Source organism: Melitaea cinxia, chromosome 17, assembly GCF_905220565.1.
Source record: "Melitaea cinxia chromosome 17, ilMelCinx1.1, whole genome shotgun sequence".
NCBI lineage: Eukaryota > Metazoa > Arthropoda > Insecta > Lepidoptera > Nymphalidae > Melitaea > Melitaea cinxia.
In genome coordinates, this window is record NC_059410.1 from 6,170,846 (window position 1) to 6,183,144 (window position 12,299).

The following is a 12,299-nucleotide window of genomic DNA, read 5'->3' on the forward strand; positions in this document are numbered from 1 at the left end:
AATGCTCTTTAAGTTATATATCCAACATAACACAAAGTGCCAAAAATGCCTATCGAAATGTTTATATGTATACATTATGTCTCCTGAATATATATCCTATAGGTTGCATTTATAAAAAAAAAAATAGAATGCACAAAAAGTGTTACCCATATTTGTTTATTCATAGTAAGTTTTCAGACAAGTGTATTTATTGCACCGAATTGTCATATTTTGTTCCCTCCAAATAAATTCTCAAAGTAATACATTCTTGAAAATAATAAAACCATATTCTTAAGATTTCTCATTAATTTACCTAGTGTCTTAAGTTTTAGTGGAGTTTTTAGTTATGGCATTGTTAAGCTTACATAGACCTTTTATATAAGTATTAATATTCAACACTTGTAAACGATCACTAATTTCTTCAGTTTTTGTAACGCTATAACTTCTGCGTAAGTTACTGAGTAGAAAATCAGATAATTCTGTTTGCTAGCAAAACGAAAGAAAAACCGACTTCAATTACGTCGACAAGTAATACCTACAGCGTAAATAAAGAAAAATTAATCGGATAAATAAGCGTTACAATGATTACTCAAAAAGTGGTGATCAGATCTCGATCAAATCTTAATAGGACTACAAGATAAGCATCAGCTTTCGAATAAAACAAGATTTATCAAAATCGGCGCACTCATCGGTACGATTTACGATTTATGCCCCTTTTAATGATCGGTTGTATTATTATTAATCCAATATACTCACACTCACTCACTTAAAAGTGTCAAGATAGAAAAACCGGTTCATTAGATGGGCCATAAATCGTAAACGGTAAATTTTAAGGAATACGAATTAACAATAAGTATGTTTTTACGAATTGCTAATAATTACGAATTTGAAAAATTAAAACAAAGTATACTTAATATAAAAACTCTAATACGTATAGCTTTAATTCTAGTTTATAGCCTAAACTAGGCATAGTCAAACTGTTAATGCCTCGCAAGACGAAAAGTGTGGTTACGGCAGTAAAGAATACCGCCACCCCTACCATAAGGGATACCACAGTTCCACTACCACCTTGGAACTTAAAAAGCCCATCGATGGCAGGATAGCCATCCAACTGCTGGCTTTGAAATACACAGGCCGCAGACGGCCAGCAGTTGTTCTAAGAATACACAATATATCTTATCAAACCATTGATCTAACACTAAACTAAATATAACTAAACTAAATATAACAAAGCCACCCCTGCGGTCACAAACCTGCCTACCCAGACTGGTGACTATGGGCACATGAGTTTACGCCATTTTCGCCGTGAACTTGTGAGACCTATGTCCAGCTGTGGACTGCGAAAGGCTGAAGTATGATGATGATGAGTATTGCGTACTATACGATACTGAGCAATACAAAAAGTATAAATAGAAAAAAATAAAACCACAGATTACATTAATTGCAATATATTATACAATTTTTACAAATTGTGTGTTTCAAACAAGTGACGTTTTGCATTCCTTTTATGAAATTAATTCGTTTTCGAATCGTTGCCCGTTGTTGGCCAACAGCGGGTTAAAAATAAATGCTATTCATGTTTCGATCGTTGCCTTGGCATTATCGATGTCTCACTTAGGGATAAGTGGTCCATTTAAAGGGAAATTAATATTAATATGGGAAAGTAACTCTATTAAGGTAAATTATTATAAGGAAGGTATAGTTTATTAAGGGGATGTAACAATGGGAACAGTTTGTTCACGGGGCTGCTGGGATGTTTGTTCGGTAGCGGGAGATTTCGGGGTCTCTGGTTGCTTTGCTGGGCCAGTTTTGGTGATAGGTATTATCCTTTCTCCGCTGTTAGGGGGAGGACGCTTCGGTGCTGTTATAGTGAGGACTCCGTCAGAGGATAGAGTGCTGGTGAGGTCTGCGACCTCGTAGCCAGTAGGTAGAATGTATCTGCGTGTGAACTGACGGGATATGAAACCATGTTCGTCTGGCTTCTCTTCGTGCTTGCCTTCAACTACGACTGAGTTGTTGGTGGCTTTTACTGTTATCTCCTCAGGGGCGAATTGTTGGACGTCTAGGATAACCTGCAATTTAATTTTTTAATTGTCACAAAAGTAGAGCATTGTAATGATATTTTTGAAGTTGACATGTCTTTAAATTAATTTGTCATCACTTCAGCCTATCGCAGTCCACTGCTGGACATAGGCCTCCCCAAGTTCGCGCCACACATCCCGGTCTTCCGCAATCCTCATCCAGCCTACACCGGCAATCTTACGTAGATCGTCGGTCCAACGGGCCGGAGGACGTCCCACACTGCGTTTGCCAAGACGCGGTCTCCACTCTAGGACCCGTCTACTCCAACGGCCATCGGTCCTGCGACACAGATGACCAGCCCACTGCCACTTCAACTTGCTAATTCTGTGGGCTATGTCGGTTACTTTCGTTCTCTCGCGGATAGTCTCATTTCTAATCCTGTCTTTGAGAGAGACCCCAAGCATAGCCCGTTCCATTGCACGTTGAGCGACTTTAAACTTGTGGACCAGTCCCTTGGTCAGTGTCCATGTCTCGGCTCCGTATGTTAACACAGGCAGGACGCATTGCTCGAAAACTTTTGTCTTCAAGCATTGCGGAATCTTCGAAGTGAAGACTCGACGGAGTCTGCCAAACGCCGCCCAGCCCAACCGAATCCTCCTATCGGCCTCCTTCTCGAAGTTGTTGCGGCCTAGTTGGATAGTATGGCCTAGGCTCCTGGGGGGATTGGGGATTGGGTCGGCAACGCGCTTGCGATGCTTCTGGTGTTGCAGGTCTATAGGCTACGGTAATCGCTTACCATCAGGTGAGCCGTAAGCTTGTTTGCCGACCTAGTGACATATAAAAAAAAAAAAAAAAGGTAAATATAATCCTGAACAACTTCGAGAAGGGTACCATCGACCGATACCGGTATCGGTATGACTTGGTTGTTAAACATAACTTTCGTCTTATCCAAGTTCATACAGAGACCGACACGTCGGGAGGACTCGTTTAGGCCGGCCAGCATTTGGCCTAACTCATCCAGCGTCTCCGCAAAGATGACAATATCGTCGGCGAAACGAAGGTGAGAGATGAATTCACCGTTGACGTTGATGCCCCGTTCCCCCCAATCCAAGGTCTTAAAAACATCCTCTAGCGCAGTGGTAAACAGTTTCGGTGATATTACATCCCCCTGTCTTACCCCGCGCCAGAGGGAAATAGGTCTTGTTCTTTGGTCATTGACATGAACGGTCATCGTCGCCGCGTCGTACATAGATTTTAGTACCTCGATATATCGCCAGTCGATATGACATCTCTGCAGAGAGTCCAGGACAGCCCAGGTCTCGACGGAGTCGAAGGCTTTCTCGTAGTCCACAAATGCCATACACAGCGGTTAATTATATTCTTCCGTCTTTTGGATAATCTGCCGAACAGTATGGATGTGGTCCACGGTGCTGTAGCCATTTCGAAACCCAGCCTGCTCTGGTGGTTGGAATTCGTCGAGTCTTCTGGCGAGACGATTCGTAACAACCCTCGAAAACAGCTTATAGACGTGGCTCAGAAGTGAGATCGGTCTGTAATTCTTTAACAGAGACTTATCGCCTCTCTTAAAGAACAGCGCCACCACACTCCTGGACCACGCCTCCGGCGTGGTACCTCGGTGGATGACGGCAATAAATAGTCTTGCCAAGGCTTTCAGGACAGGTCGCCCTGCGGCTTTAAGGAGTTCAGTGGTAACTCCGTCATCCCCCGGGGCCCTCCCGTTTTTAAGCTGCCCGAGCGCTGCACCAATCTCATCCTCTTCGAAGTCCGGGATACACTCCGAATAATGGCGCAACAATGGTGCCCGTGGATCTTCGGTGTCCCAAGTGGCAGGCTTGCGTGCGCTCGACGAGTACAGCTGTCCATAAAAATTCTCAACCTCTTCTCAGACCTGAGGGCAAGAGCAGACGGTTCTGCCATCTGCTGTTTTAAGCTTCGCAAGAAGGCTTCTCCCCAATGGTCTTTGGAAAACTTTGGACCCCCTATTCTGCTCAATCAGAGTAGCAACCTCTCTCGTATTTGAGCAGCGGAGGTCTCGGCGAATAATTTTCCGTACCCTCTTGGAAAGAGCCCTCTGTTCTGGCGAAGCAGCCGGCAACTCGCGCCTCCGCCGCATCAGATCCAAGGCTTCGGGAGAAAGTTTGGACTGCTTCGTTGGCTTTGTTGGTGGAAAGTGCCTGCGACCCAGTGTACACACCGTCTTCACCACGTTGTCGGTTATCTCGTCCACGTCGCTAGTAGTTTCCAGCGAATCGAATCGGTTTTGGAGTTCCAACTGAAACTGCTCGGAGCCACATAGTATTTGGGGCAGCGTAGGTCGGAAAGTAGATTTCATCAAGCGGGTCCGCTCCTTTCGGAGACATATATTCAGAGTGCCCCGTACTAGCCGGTGGTCGCTGCCGGTGTTAAACCTGTTAACCACTGAGACATCTCTGAATATATGCCTTTTATCCGCTATGATGAAATCTATCTCGTTCCTCGTCACAGTATCGGGGCTTTGCCATGTCCACCTCCTTTGGGGCTTCTTCTCAAAAAATGAGTTCATCAAGAAGAGCCCCTCCGATTCGAGGAAGTTGACAAGCGTCTGCCCCCTGTGATTCCTGTGCCCCAATCCGTGTGGTCCGATGCTCGATCCGTCGCGGCCTTGTACTCCCACTTTAGCGTTGAAGTCTCCCATAACAACGCTGTAGAAGGTCGAAGTAGTGCCATGTATGGCCCTTGTAATATCTTCATACAAGGCTTCGACTTCATCGTCAGAGTGTGCCGAGGTCGGCGCATATACCTGTATCACTTTCAGGGAGTACCTGTCGGTGAGCTTAAGTACAAGGTACGCTACCCGGGTCGACACACTACTGACTTCCACAACGTTGTTAGTGAGAGTCTTGTGAACCAGAAAACCGACGCCACCTTGGGAAAGCCCATCACCTTCACGGAAGTAGAACAAGTGCCCGGAGTCCAGGATCATCGTGTCCTCTCCCTCTCTTCGGACTTCAGACAACCCCAGTATGCTCCACTTAATGTGACTAAGTTCTACCTCAAGTTCGGTGAGGTGATGGTCCAACCGTAGCGTGCGTCCATTATACGTAGCCAGGAATATTTTTCTATGGCAGCCTCCCGTACCCCGGTGATTCTTGGCACCCTCTACCCCACCGTTACCACGGCCGCTGCCGTAGCTGGGAATAGTGGGGCTGCCGGGAACTGAGGGCCTTATTTTTAAGTTCGAACTCATGGGGGTTTTTGCCCATAGTCACCACGCTGGGCAGGCGGGTTGGTGACCGCAGGGCTGACTTTGTCGCACCGAAGACGCTGCTGCCCGTCCTCGGTCGGTGCATTTAAAAAGCCAGCAGTTGGATGGCTATCCCGCCATCGGTCGGCCTTTTAAGTTCCAAGGTGGTAGTGGAACTGTGCTATCCCTTAGTCGCCTCTTACGACACCCACGGGAAGAAATGGGGTGGCTAAATTCTTTAGTGCCGTAACCACACAGCACATTAATTTGTACATATCTACATTTTAAGCTTGTTAATCTTCTTCTAAAGCTTAATTAGCTTGACATTTCTGCAATATTTCCAACATGAACTCAAAATCTAAAGTTATAACACTTTTTTTAGTAAATTACTTTTCGACTCCAGAGTCTACGAATGCTGCAGTTAAGACGATATGTAAAGAATGGAAAATATAAAATAACAAACAAAACCTACAAAAAAACGAGTGTGGTTTAGACTTCTATCTCCCTCTCAACTTCCGTTCGCCTCCCCCGATTACACTTTTTGTAATGCTGTCATCACGTATTCACCATCTTATTCCCCAAGTCAAGCATGCGTAAAGAAGTTTAGCTTCAATAAATTATTATTTTTTTACTTTGTGATAGTTTCGATGACAAAAAAAACAGACATGTTACAAAAAAAAAAAAATTCTAGTCATTCAAGTCTTTCCTTGTTTTTTTCTTTTGTTATAAGTTTTTTCACAAACACTGTGTGAGGTAATGCTGACCATATCTAAATCTTTTTAAATAGAAATTAAATACATGACAAATAAGTCTTGTCTCACAAAAAAAAATTAGGTACAATACAACAGGTTCAAAATCGCAATCCATATATAAGATAGATTTTTAGCATTACAAGTTTTTGTATGAGTTTTTATTCTTCTAAGGTCACTATGAACAATTTTGATTCTATGGGACTTTCAGCTAAGATTTATAACAATTACTGTAATTTACTGAGGTATGAGGTATCGGAAGGATTCGTATCGCTAGTGTTAATACGCGCTTATTTTATTCTTATTGTTGGCTAAAGTATGTTTTATGAGCAAGTAATTTTTAAGTACATTCGTTTGTGTCACGTGTTCGAAATGGTTCATGGTGTTTTAGATTGCCAGATCGAGAGACACATTGGTACTCAAAAAGTACATGGCAAGACACATCATCTTTTTTAGCAGAAATATTTAATTATAATTAGGTAATTATATTTTAATTGTGAGTAATACACATAAAAAGTTCATAATTTGGCGTTTTTAAACTCCTATTAACGTTTTATTCCGAAACGTGGTAATTTTTTACTCTTATACCTTAATTTATTGTGTATTGCACACATCAAAGCCATGCCAAGCGCTATAGTAGCGGATTAGTTTGACAATACCATACTTTCTTTTTTTTATAACTTTCTAATAATCACTGGTCCTCGGGGGATTCAATTGTCTAACTCTACACGATGTTGAATAATTCCAAGTATAGTAAAATACACAGACCGGCGGCGGCGGCCCGACAGAAGAATAAATATTAATCCTTTTCAAACGTCTATACAGTCGATTAAAAAAAAGAAATAATAATAATAAAGTAACCTCGAACTTTTCCTTTGTCAAATTAATTGTTGACGCAGACTCCTGTCTTGCAAGGTTCGCCCTCCACGGCCTGAAGTAGGAGTTCCTGAGGATAGAGCTTGAGGGGAAGCTGGAGAGGGATGAGAGCAGGTCGTCCTTGCGGAGCCCCACGCCGAAGTGCTGGTCCAGCAGGCGAGATGGGCGCTCCCAGTCGTCCCACCAGTCACGGAACATCATTGGGACTATCGACATCTGGAATTATTAAATATCAATCGTTATATAATTACTTTCATCAACATCGTTAAAATGTCGGGAGATTCAAAACGACAAACGCGGTAAAGCCCGTACGAGTAAAAGTATTTTCAGGGAAAAAGCTGCTTCAATATTTTAAACCTTACACAATTTTCTACGTTATTTAACTGGACACGATGTTAATATTTGTAAAACATAAGATATTACCTTTTGCAATATACAATGAACCCAGAATACTAAACTGTATGTTTATAAAATGTAAATATGAAATAAAAATAAAATAGAATAATATAAATATATATTATAATAATAATATAAAACATACTTAAAACAGTGATAGAAGAAATTAAACGTGCTGGCAACCTCTAAGTTAGCTTACGTTAGAATCTCAAATTGCATTCATAAATACGATTTTAACAACCATCACAAACAGTCTTAAAATTCAACCAACATAATAAACGTTTGTTTTCGTAATTCGTATTTTCTGCTATGACCATTTTGTCTATAGTTAAATATACCTAACATTCGCCAAGTTGTAAATACCTAAAAAAATACTTTATTATTTTTAACAGACTTTAAATAATAATTGCGTTTGCAGGCAAACGAAAAAAAAACCGACTTCAATTATATCGACAAGCAATAAAACGTAGGTAGACGAAAAAATAGTCAAGTAAATACATACGCATTATCAAAGATTACTCAAAAAGTTGTAATCAGATCTCAATGAAATTTAAATGTGACCACACGTCTTTCCATTAAATTAAAAATCATCAAAATCGATACAACCAGTAAAAAGTTATGCGGATTTTTGAGAGATTCCCTCGATTTCTCTGGGATCCCATAATCAGATCCTGGTTTTCTTATCCTGGTACTACACCAGAGATATCTCCTTTCCAACAAAAAAAGAATAATCAAAATCGGTTCATAAACGACGAAGTTATCCCTGAACATACATAAAAAATATATATGTAATAAATAGAGGGCATGTGGCTCATTTATAAATATTTTAGAACTTAAAGTAAACAATTTCTTATATACTGGCTGCAATCACAAATATAATAATCTATAAAATATTTACTATCTATTTCTAAAAGATTAAATTAAAGAAATTGGATGCTCACGCTTCGATTTTATTCTTTCTTATGAAATATAAGTAGCTCTAAATTTCAAAATAACAGGTAAGAATTGACTGTCCTAACTGATAGCACCTATGAACTAAAACCATGATAAATTGTTTCTGTATATAGTCAATAAAGGTTTTAGAGTCCCCATTTTTTTTTTCAAAATGTCTTCTTACCTAAGTTACTAGTAGTAGTTAAGAGTCACTGTAATAACAGTTTCCTACTACAACTAATATATATTGTAAATAAAGATAAACTTAAAAGTATATACAAAGAACATGTATCCAAAGTAACTTTACGTATTCAAACGTAAATGTAAATATTTTTAAATCATGAACTTCGATGTTTGGTCTATTTTGATCTAAGTCTATCTTTTGTATTTTAAAAATAGGATTATTGCGACAAACATCTGGAACAATTCCATGAGTGATTCACCTGGAACCAGATTTAGATCTGATGCAATTTACTAAACTAAATCTCTTCACTGTCAAAACTCGTATCATTATCAATTTTGTAATAGATATAAATAGTTCTTCTGTTCTTAAATATACAATGAGTCATTAAACATAATATTTTGTCCCAAATCGCAAATAATCACAAATCGAAAAAAATAATAGTAATGCATTACATCTTATGTATTCAAAAGATACTGAAAATATAAAGCAATTTAAATATTCGTCAAGCTTAAAAAATCGACATAACAAACATAGCCGTCTTAAAAAAAATTAGCTGTACAAAATTGAATAATTTTCGCGTAATCGAAATTGGTCAAACAAAAAAAAATCGCACTTAAATTGAAACTGCTTAAAATCAATTATAACACATTTTAAAACAAAAAATAACATTTCGTATTAAATACCTTTTGCGATTTGTTTCGTTGCAGGCGCGCGCTGCCTAGTGCTCGTAAGACTACGGAGCGCGGTTTCAGATCGGATTTAAATAGAAACTTTCAGCTGCCCACACTGAAATGATTCAGAGGCGTACCTTGATCTTGAATGGCGTACGGGCACTATTCTAGATCGTTAATGAAGACATTATTAAAACATAATAGATAAAACAAAATTTCTCTACTATTTCAATGATTTTTGACCACTTCTGTAGTATTCCCTCTGTCTTTTAAACTCATGTATAACACAAGACAACTCATCGTCAGTGTATTTCAAATATGGATAATCTCGATGCATCAGTATTCTTAAGTGTTTAACTCTTGTCAATCAATAAAATATGCATTTCAGTGTCTCCAGAGGTACCTAAGGTTTTCGATAGAGATCTCGATTAAAATAAGTCAAAGAAATTCGAATACTCCTCGTACATAGTTATATAAAGGGCATACAACTTAAGATTCTTAAGAGCCATTTCACAAAAATCGGTAACAATCCGCGAAATTGTAATACTTTGACGTCGTTAATCTCAGTGTTGGATGCAATAATGTAATTTATATTCTTGAAATATAATAAAGCAACCTTTGTTGTAGTCCATAGTCGGATCAGAATTTTGATTTATATTATGTGTATAAAATTATTAACCTTTTCATCAGCCTCCTCCCTAGGTAGACGGTCGCAATGTATACTTTGAAGTCCTACTTTTCAATAACCTCTACGTTGAAACCATTTTTAAAAAATATCATAATATGTGGAATATAATTTTGTTGCACACTATCATAGATTTTTATTCCATTTGTATCTCTATTAAACGATAAAAAAAATTTAAAGTTACGAATATTTTCCAAATAAGTACAATTTTAAAAGCGATATTTCGCTTAGAAAACTAAGAAATTTTAACGAACTATCTTCATCAAAGTAAACTTACATCATTAAGGAATACAAAAAAAAAAAATTAAAAGATGTAATTATTTTTAATACATTTTATATTAAATAATAAAAAGATAGTATATATTACCACGCATCAAGCCCAATAAATCAGTCGAGCGCTAGCGCTCTTAGAGGTAAGGTCCACGCCAAATTCTGCGCAGCCGTCTCTTTCGCTAACACGCGCCAAGCCCCTGTTGTTATAGCGGATAAAACGCATTTGATACTTTCATAATAAAATATAAATAAAATAAACATATTACGAAAATGACTGTAAAATAATATAATGATAATTTCTGTAAACAAATGTATAATTTAATTTTCTTTTCTCACACTATCAATACAAATAGGCATTTCAATCTGTTTGTCTTGTTATTTGTTAATTAATATGTTTGTCGGTGTCGATGTCATAAAATGCTATTTTATTCATATCGTAAATATTAGATTCATTCGTAAACTGAAAAAACTAAATCAATTTAAAAAAAAATTGTTTCATAAAATTGATTTTTTATTTTTATTTTAAATTTATTGACTGTTGTTATATAACATACTTGAAATTTTTAACAAATTAATTATGTAAAAAACATTTTATACCATAGTTATTAATTTTTATTATACATTAGAAAATGATCAAGATGGTCTTTTGGTTGTCACACTATACTTACTAGCACAAAGATCGCGTGGCTCGTACGATTCGCGCGATGCGACCAAATTTACCTAAGCTTGCAGAGCGTAAAATTGTGAAATGGCTCTTAAAGACTACACTGACTGTTTTCTTTTTTTTATTTTAATTCATTCTTAAATTTTGGTCGTTAATTCAGAGGATAACCATAAAAATATTTAAATATAACAAATAATAAATAAATATCTTACACACATTCACCCACAGTCGCCTGTTTCTAAGAAAAGCAACTTAATGCTTGTATTATGGGTAACAGCCGGCTGATATAGCTAAACATTTTTTTTATACAAATATACATGGAAATTATATATATATATATATATATATATATATATATATATATATATATATATATATAGTACACTTCAGCCTGTAATATCCCACTACTGGACATAGGCCTCTTTCCCCATATTGGGCAAGCATCAGAGCTTAATCCACCACGCTGCTCCCATGCGGATGGGCGATATTCCCTACTATGAGTAACAATCGCTATCAGGCGCAGATGATAACAACCGGGACCGAAAGCTTAACGTGCTCTCCGAGGCTCGGTGAGGAAACCCACAAGGACTGCACAAACACCCAGACCACGGCAAACACCTGTATGGCCAATAAAAATGTTTGTCATGTGCGGGGATCGAACCCGCAACCGCCAGCGCAACAGGCATAATCCATGGCTGTGACCGTTACGCTAACGTGGCCTCATATCTCATCTCATCATATATAGATATATACAAATATTACACCCAGACTCAGGCGGGAATCTAACCCATAACGGTTCGTCAAATCAAAATATCTTTCTGAAATACAAATATTTCAAACCTTACAAACCTTCATTTCATCAACGTTTTACAATTATTCCCATTGATCTATAAAAAAAAAAAAAACCATTATTTCCTACATCAATAAACATTCCAAAATTAACAAAAAATGGGCTTATAATTAGGGTTGCCACCCGTACTTTATAATAAAGTATTGTACGTTATTTAGGTATATGTACTGTATACTTTATAAGAGCAATAAAGTACACAAAAATACTTCATTATGCATGATTTGATTTCTTTAGGATTTTAAAAAGTTTAGCTGTCATAGATGTCGCTACTCGCCAGCGCCACATCACCTAAACTCTCATTTTTTTAATTCGTGATCTTTATGGAGAAATTGTTTTATTAAGCCAACTTTATAATCAGATATGTACTTCTAAGGGTTTTGCAGAACTATCAAGTGCGCAAAAATGGCAGCAAGTATTTAATAAGACTGGTGACAATTTAGTAAACTTGTCAAAAGTATTTTAATTCTTATTATCTATTCCCGCCACGTCAGCATTCACAGAAAGAGTTTTTTCTGTGATGAATAGCCAATGGCAAGACGAACGCAACAAAGCGTCTCTGAATTTGATAAAAAATGAGTTACTTATTTATTTTAATTTAATTTAATTATAGACTGTAAAGATGCTGTGCAATTGTTTAGTATAGATACTAATTTGATACAAGCTGCAATAAAATATGTTTTTAAATTTAATAAAAAAGAAAAATAAATTATACTTTATGTTGATACTACTGCATACTTTTTTTCCTACCTATAATACCCAATGTACTTTTGTTG

The 12,299-nt window shown here is 37.6% G+C and overlaps 1 protein-coding gene across 1 annotated transcript; it reads right to left on the reverse strand.

Moving 5' to 3' along the window:
* Window positions 1–1,411: 1,411 nt before the first annotated feature.
* LOC123661664 (protein lethal(2)essential for life) lies at window positions 1,412–9,173 on the reverse strand. Its single transcript, XM_045596615.1, has 3 exons — window positions 9,067–9,173; window positions 6,856–7,086; window positions 1,412–2,051 (listed from the first exon to the last, which is right to left on the reverse strand). Exons 2-3 carry the CDS (start codon window positions 7,084–7,086, stop codon window positions 1,686–1,688), a joined length of 597 nt encoding a protein of 198 aa, XP_045452571.1. The 5' UTR covers window positions 9,067–9,173; the 3' UTR covers window positions 1,412–1,685.
* Window positions 9,174–12,299: the final 3,126 nt, after the last annotated feature.

Excerpts from the sequence above, each read along its gene's own strand:
- LOC123661664 (XM_045596615.1), bottom strand. The coding sequence starts at position 7,086 with ATGTCGATAGTCCCAATGATGTTCCGTGACTGGTGGGACGACTGGGAG. Across the intron at positions 2,052-6,855 it reads TGACAAAGGAAAAGTTCGAG|GTTATCCTAGACGTCCAACA; the intron begins GTTACTTTATTA and ends ATTAAATTGCAG.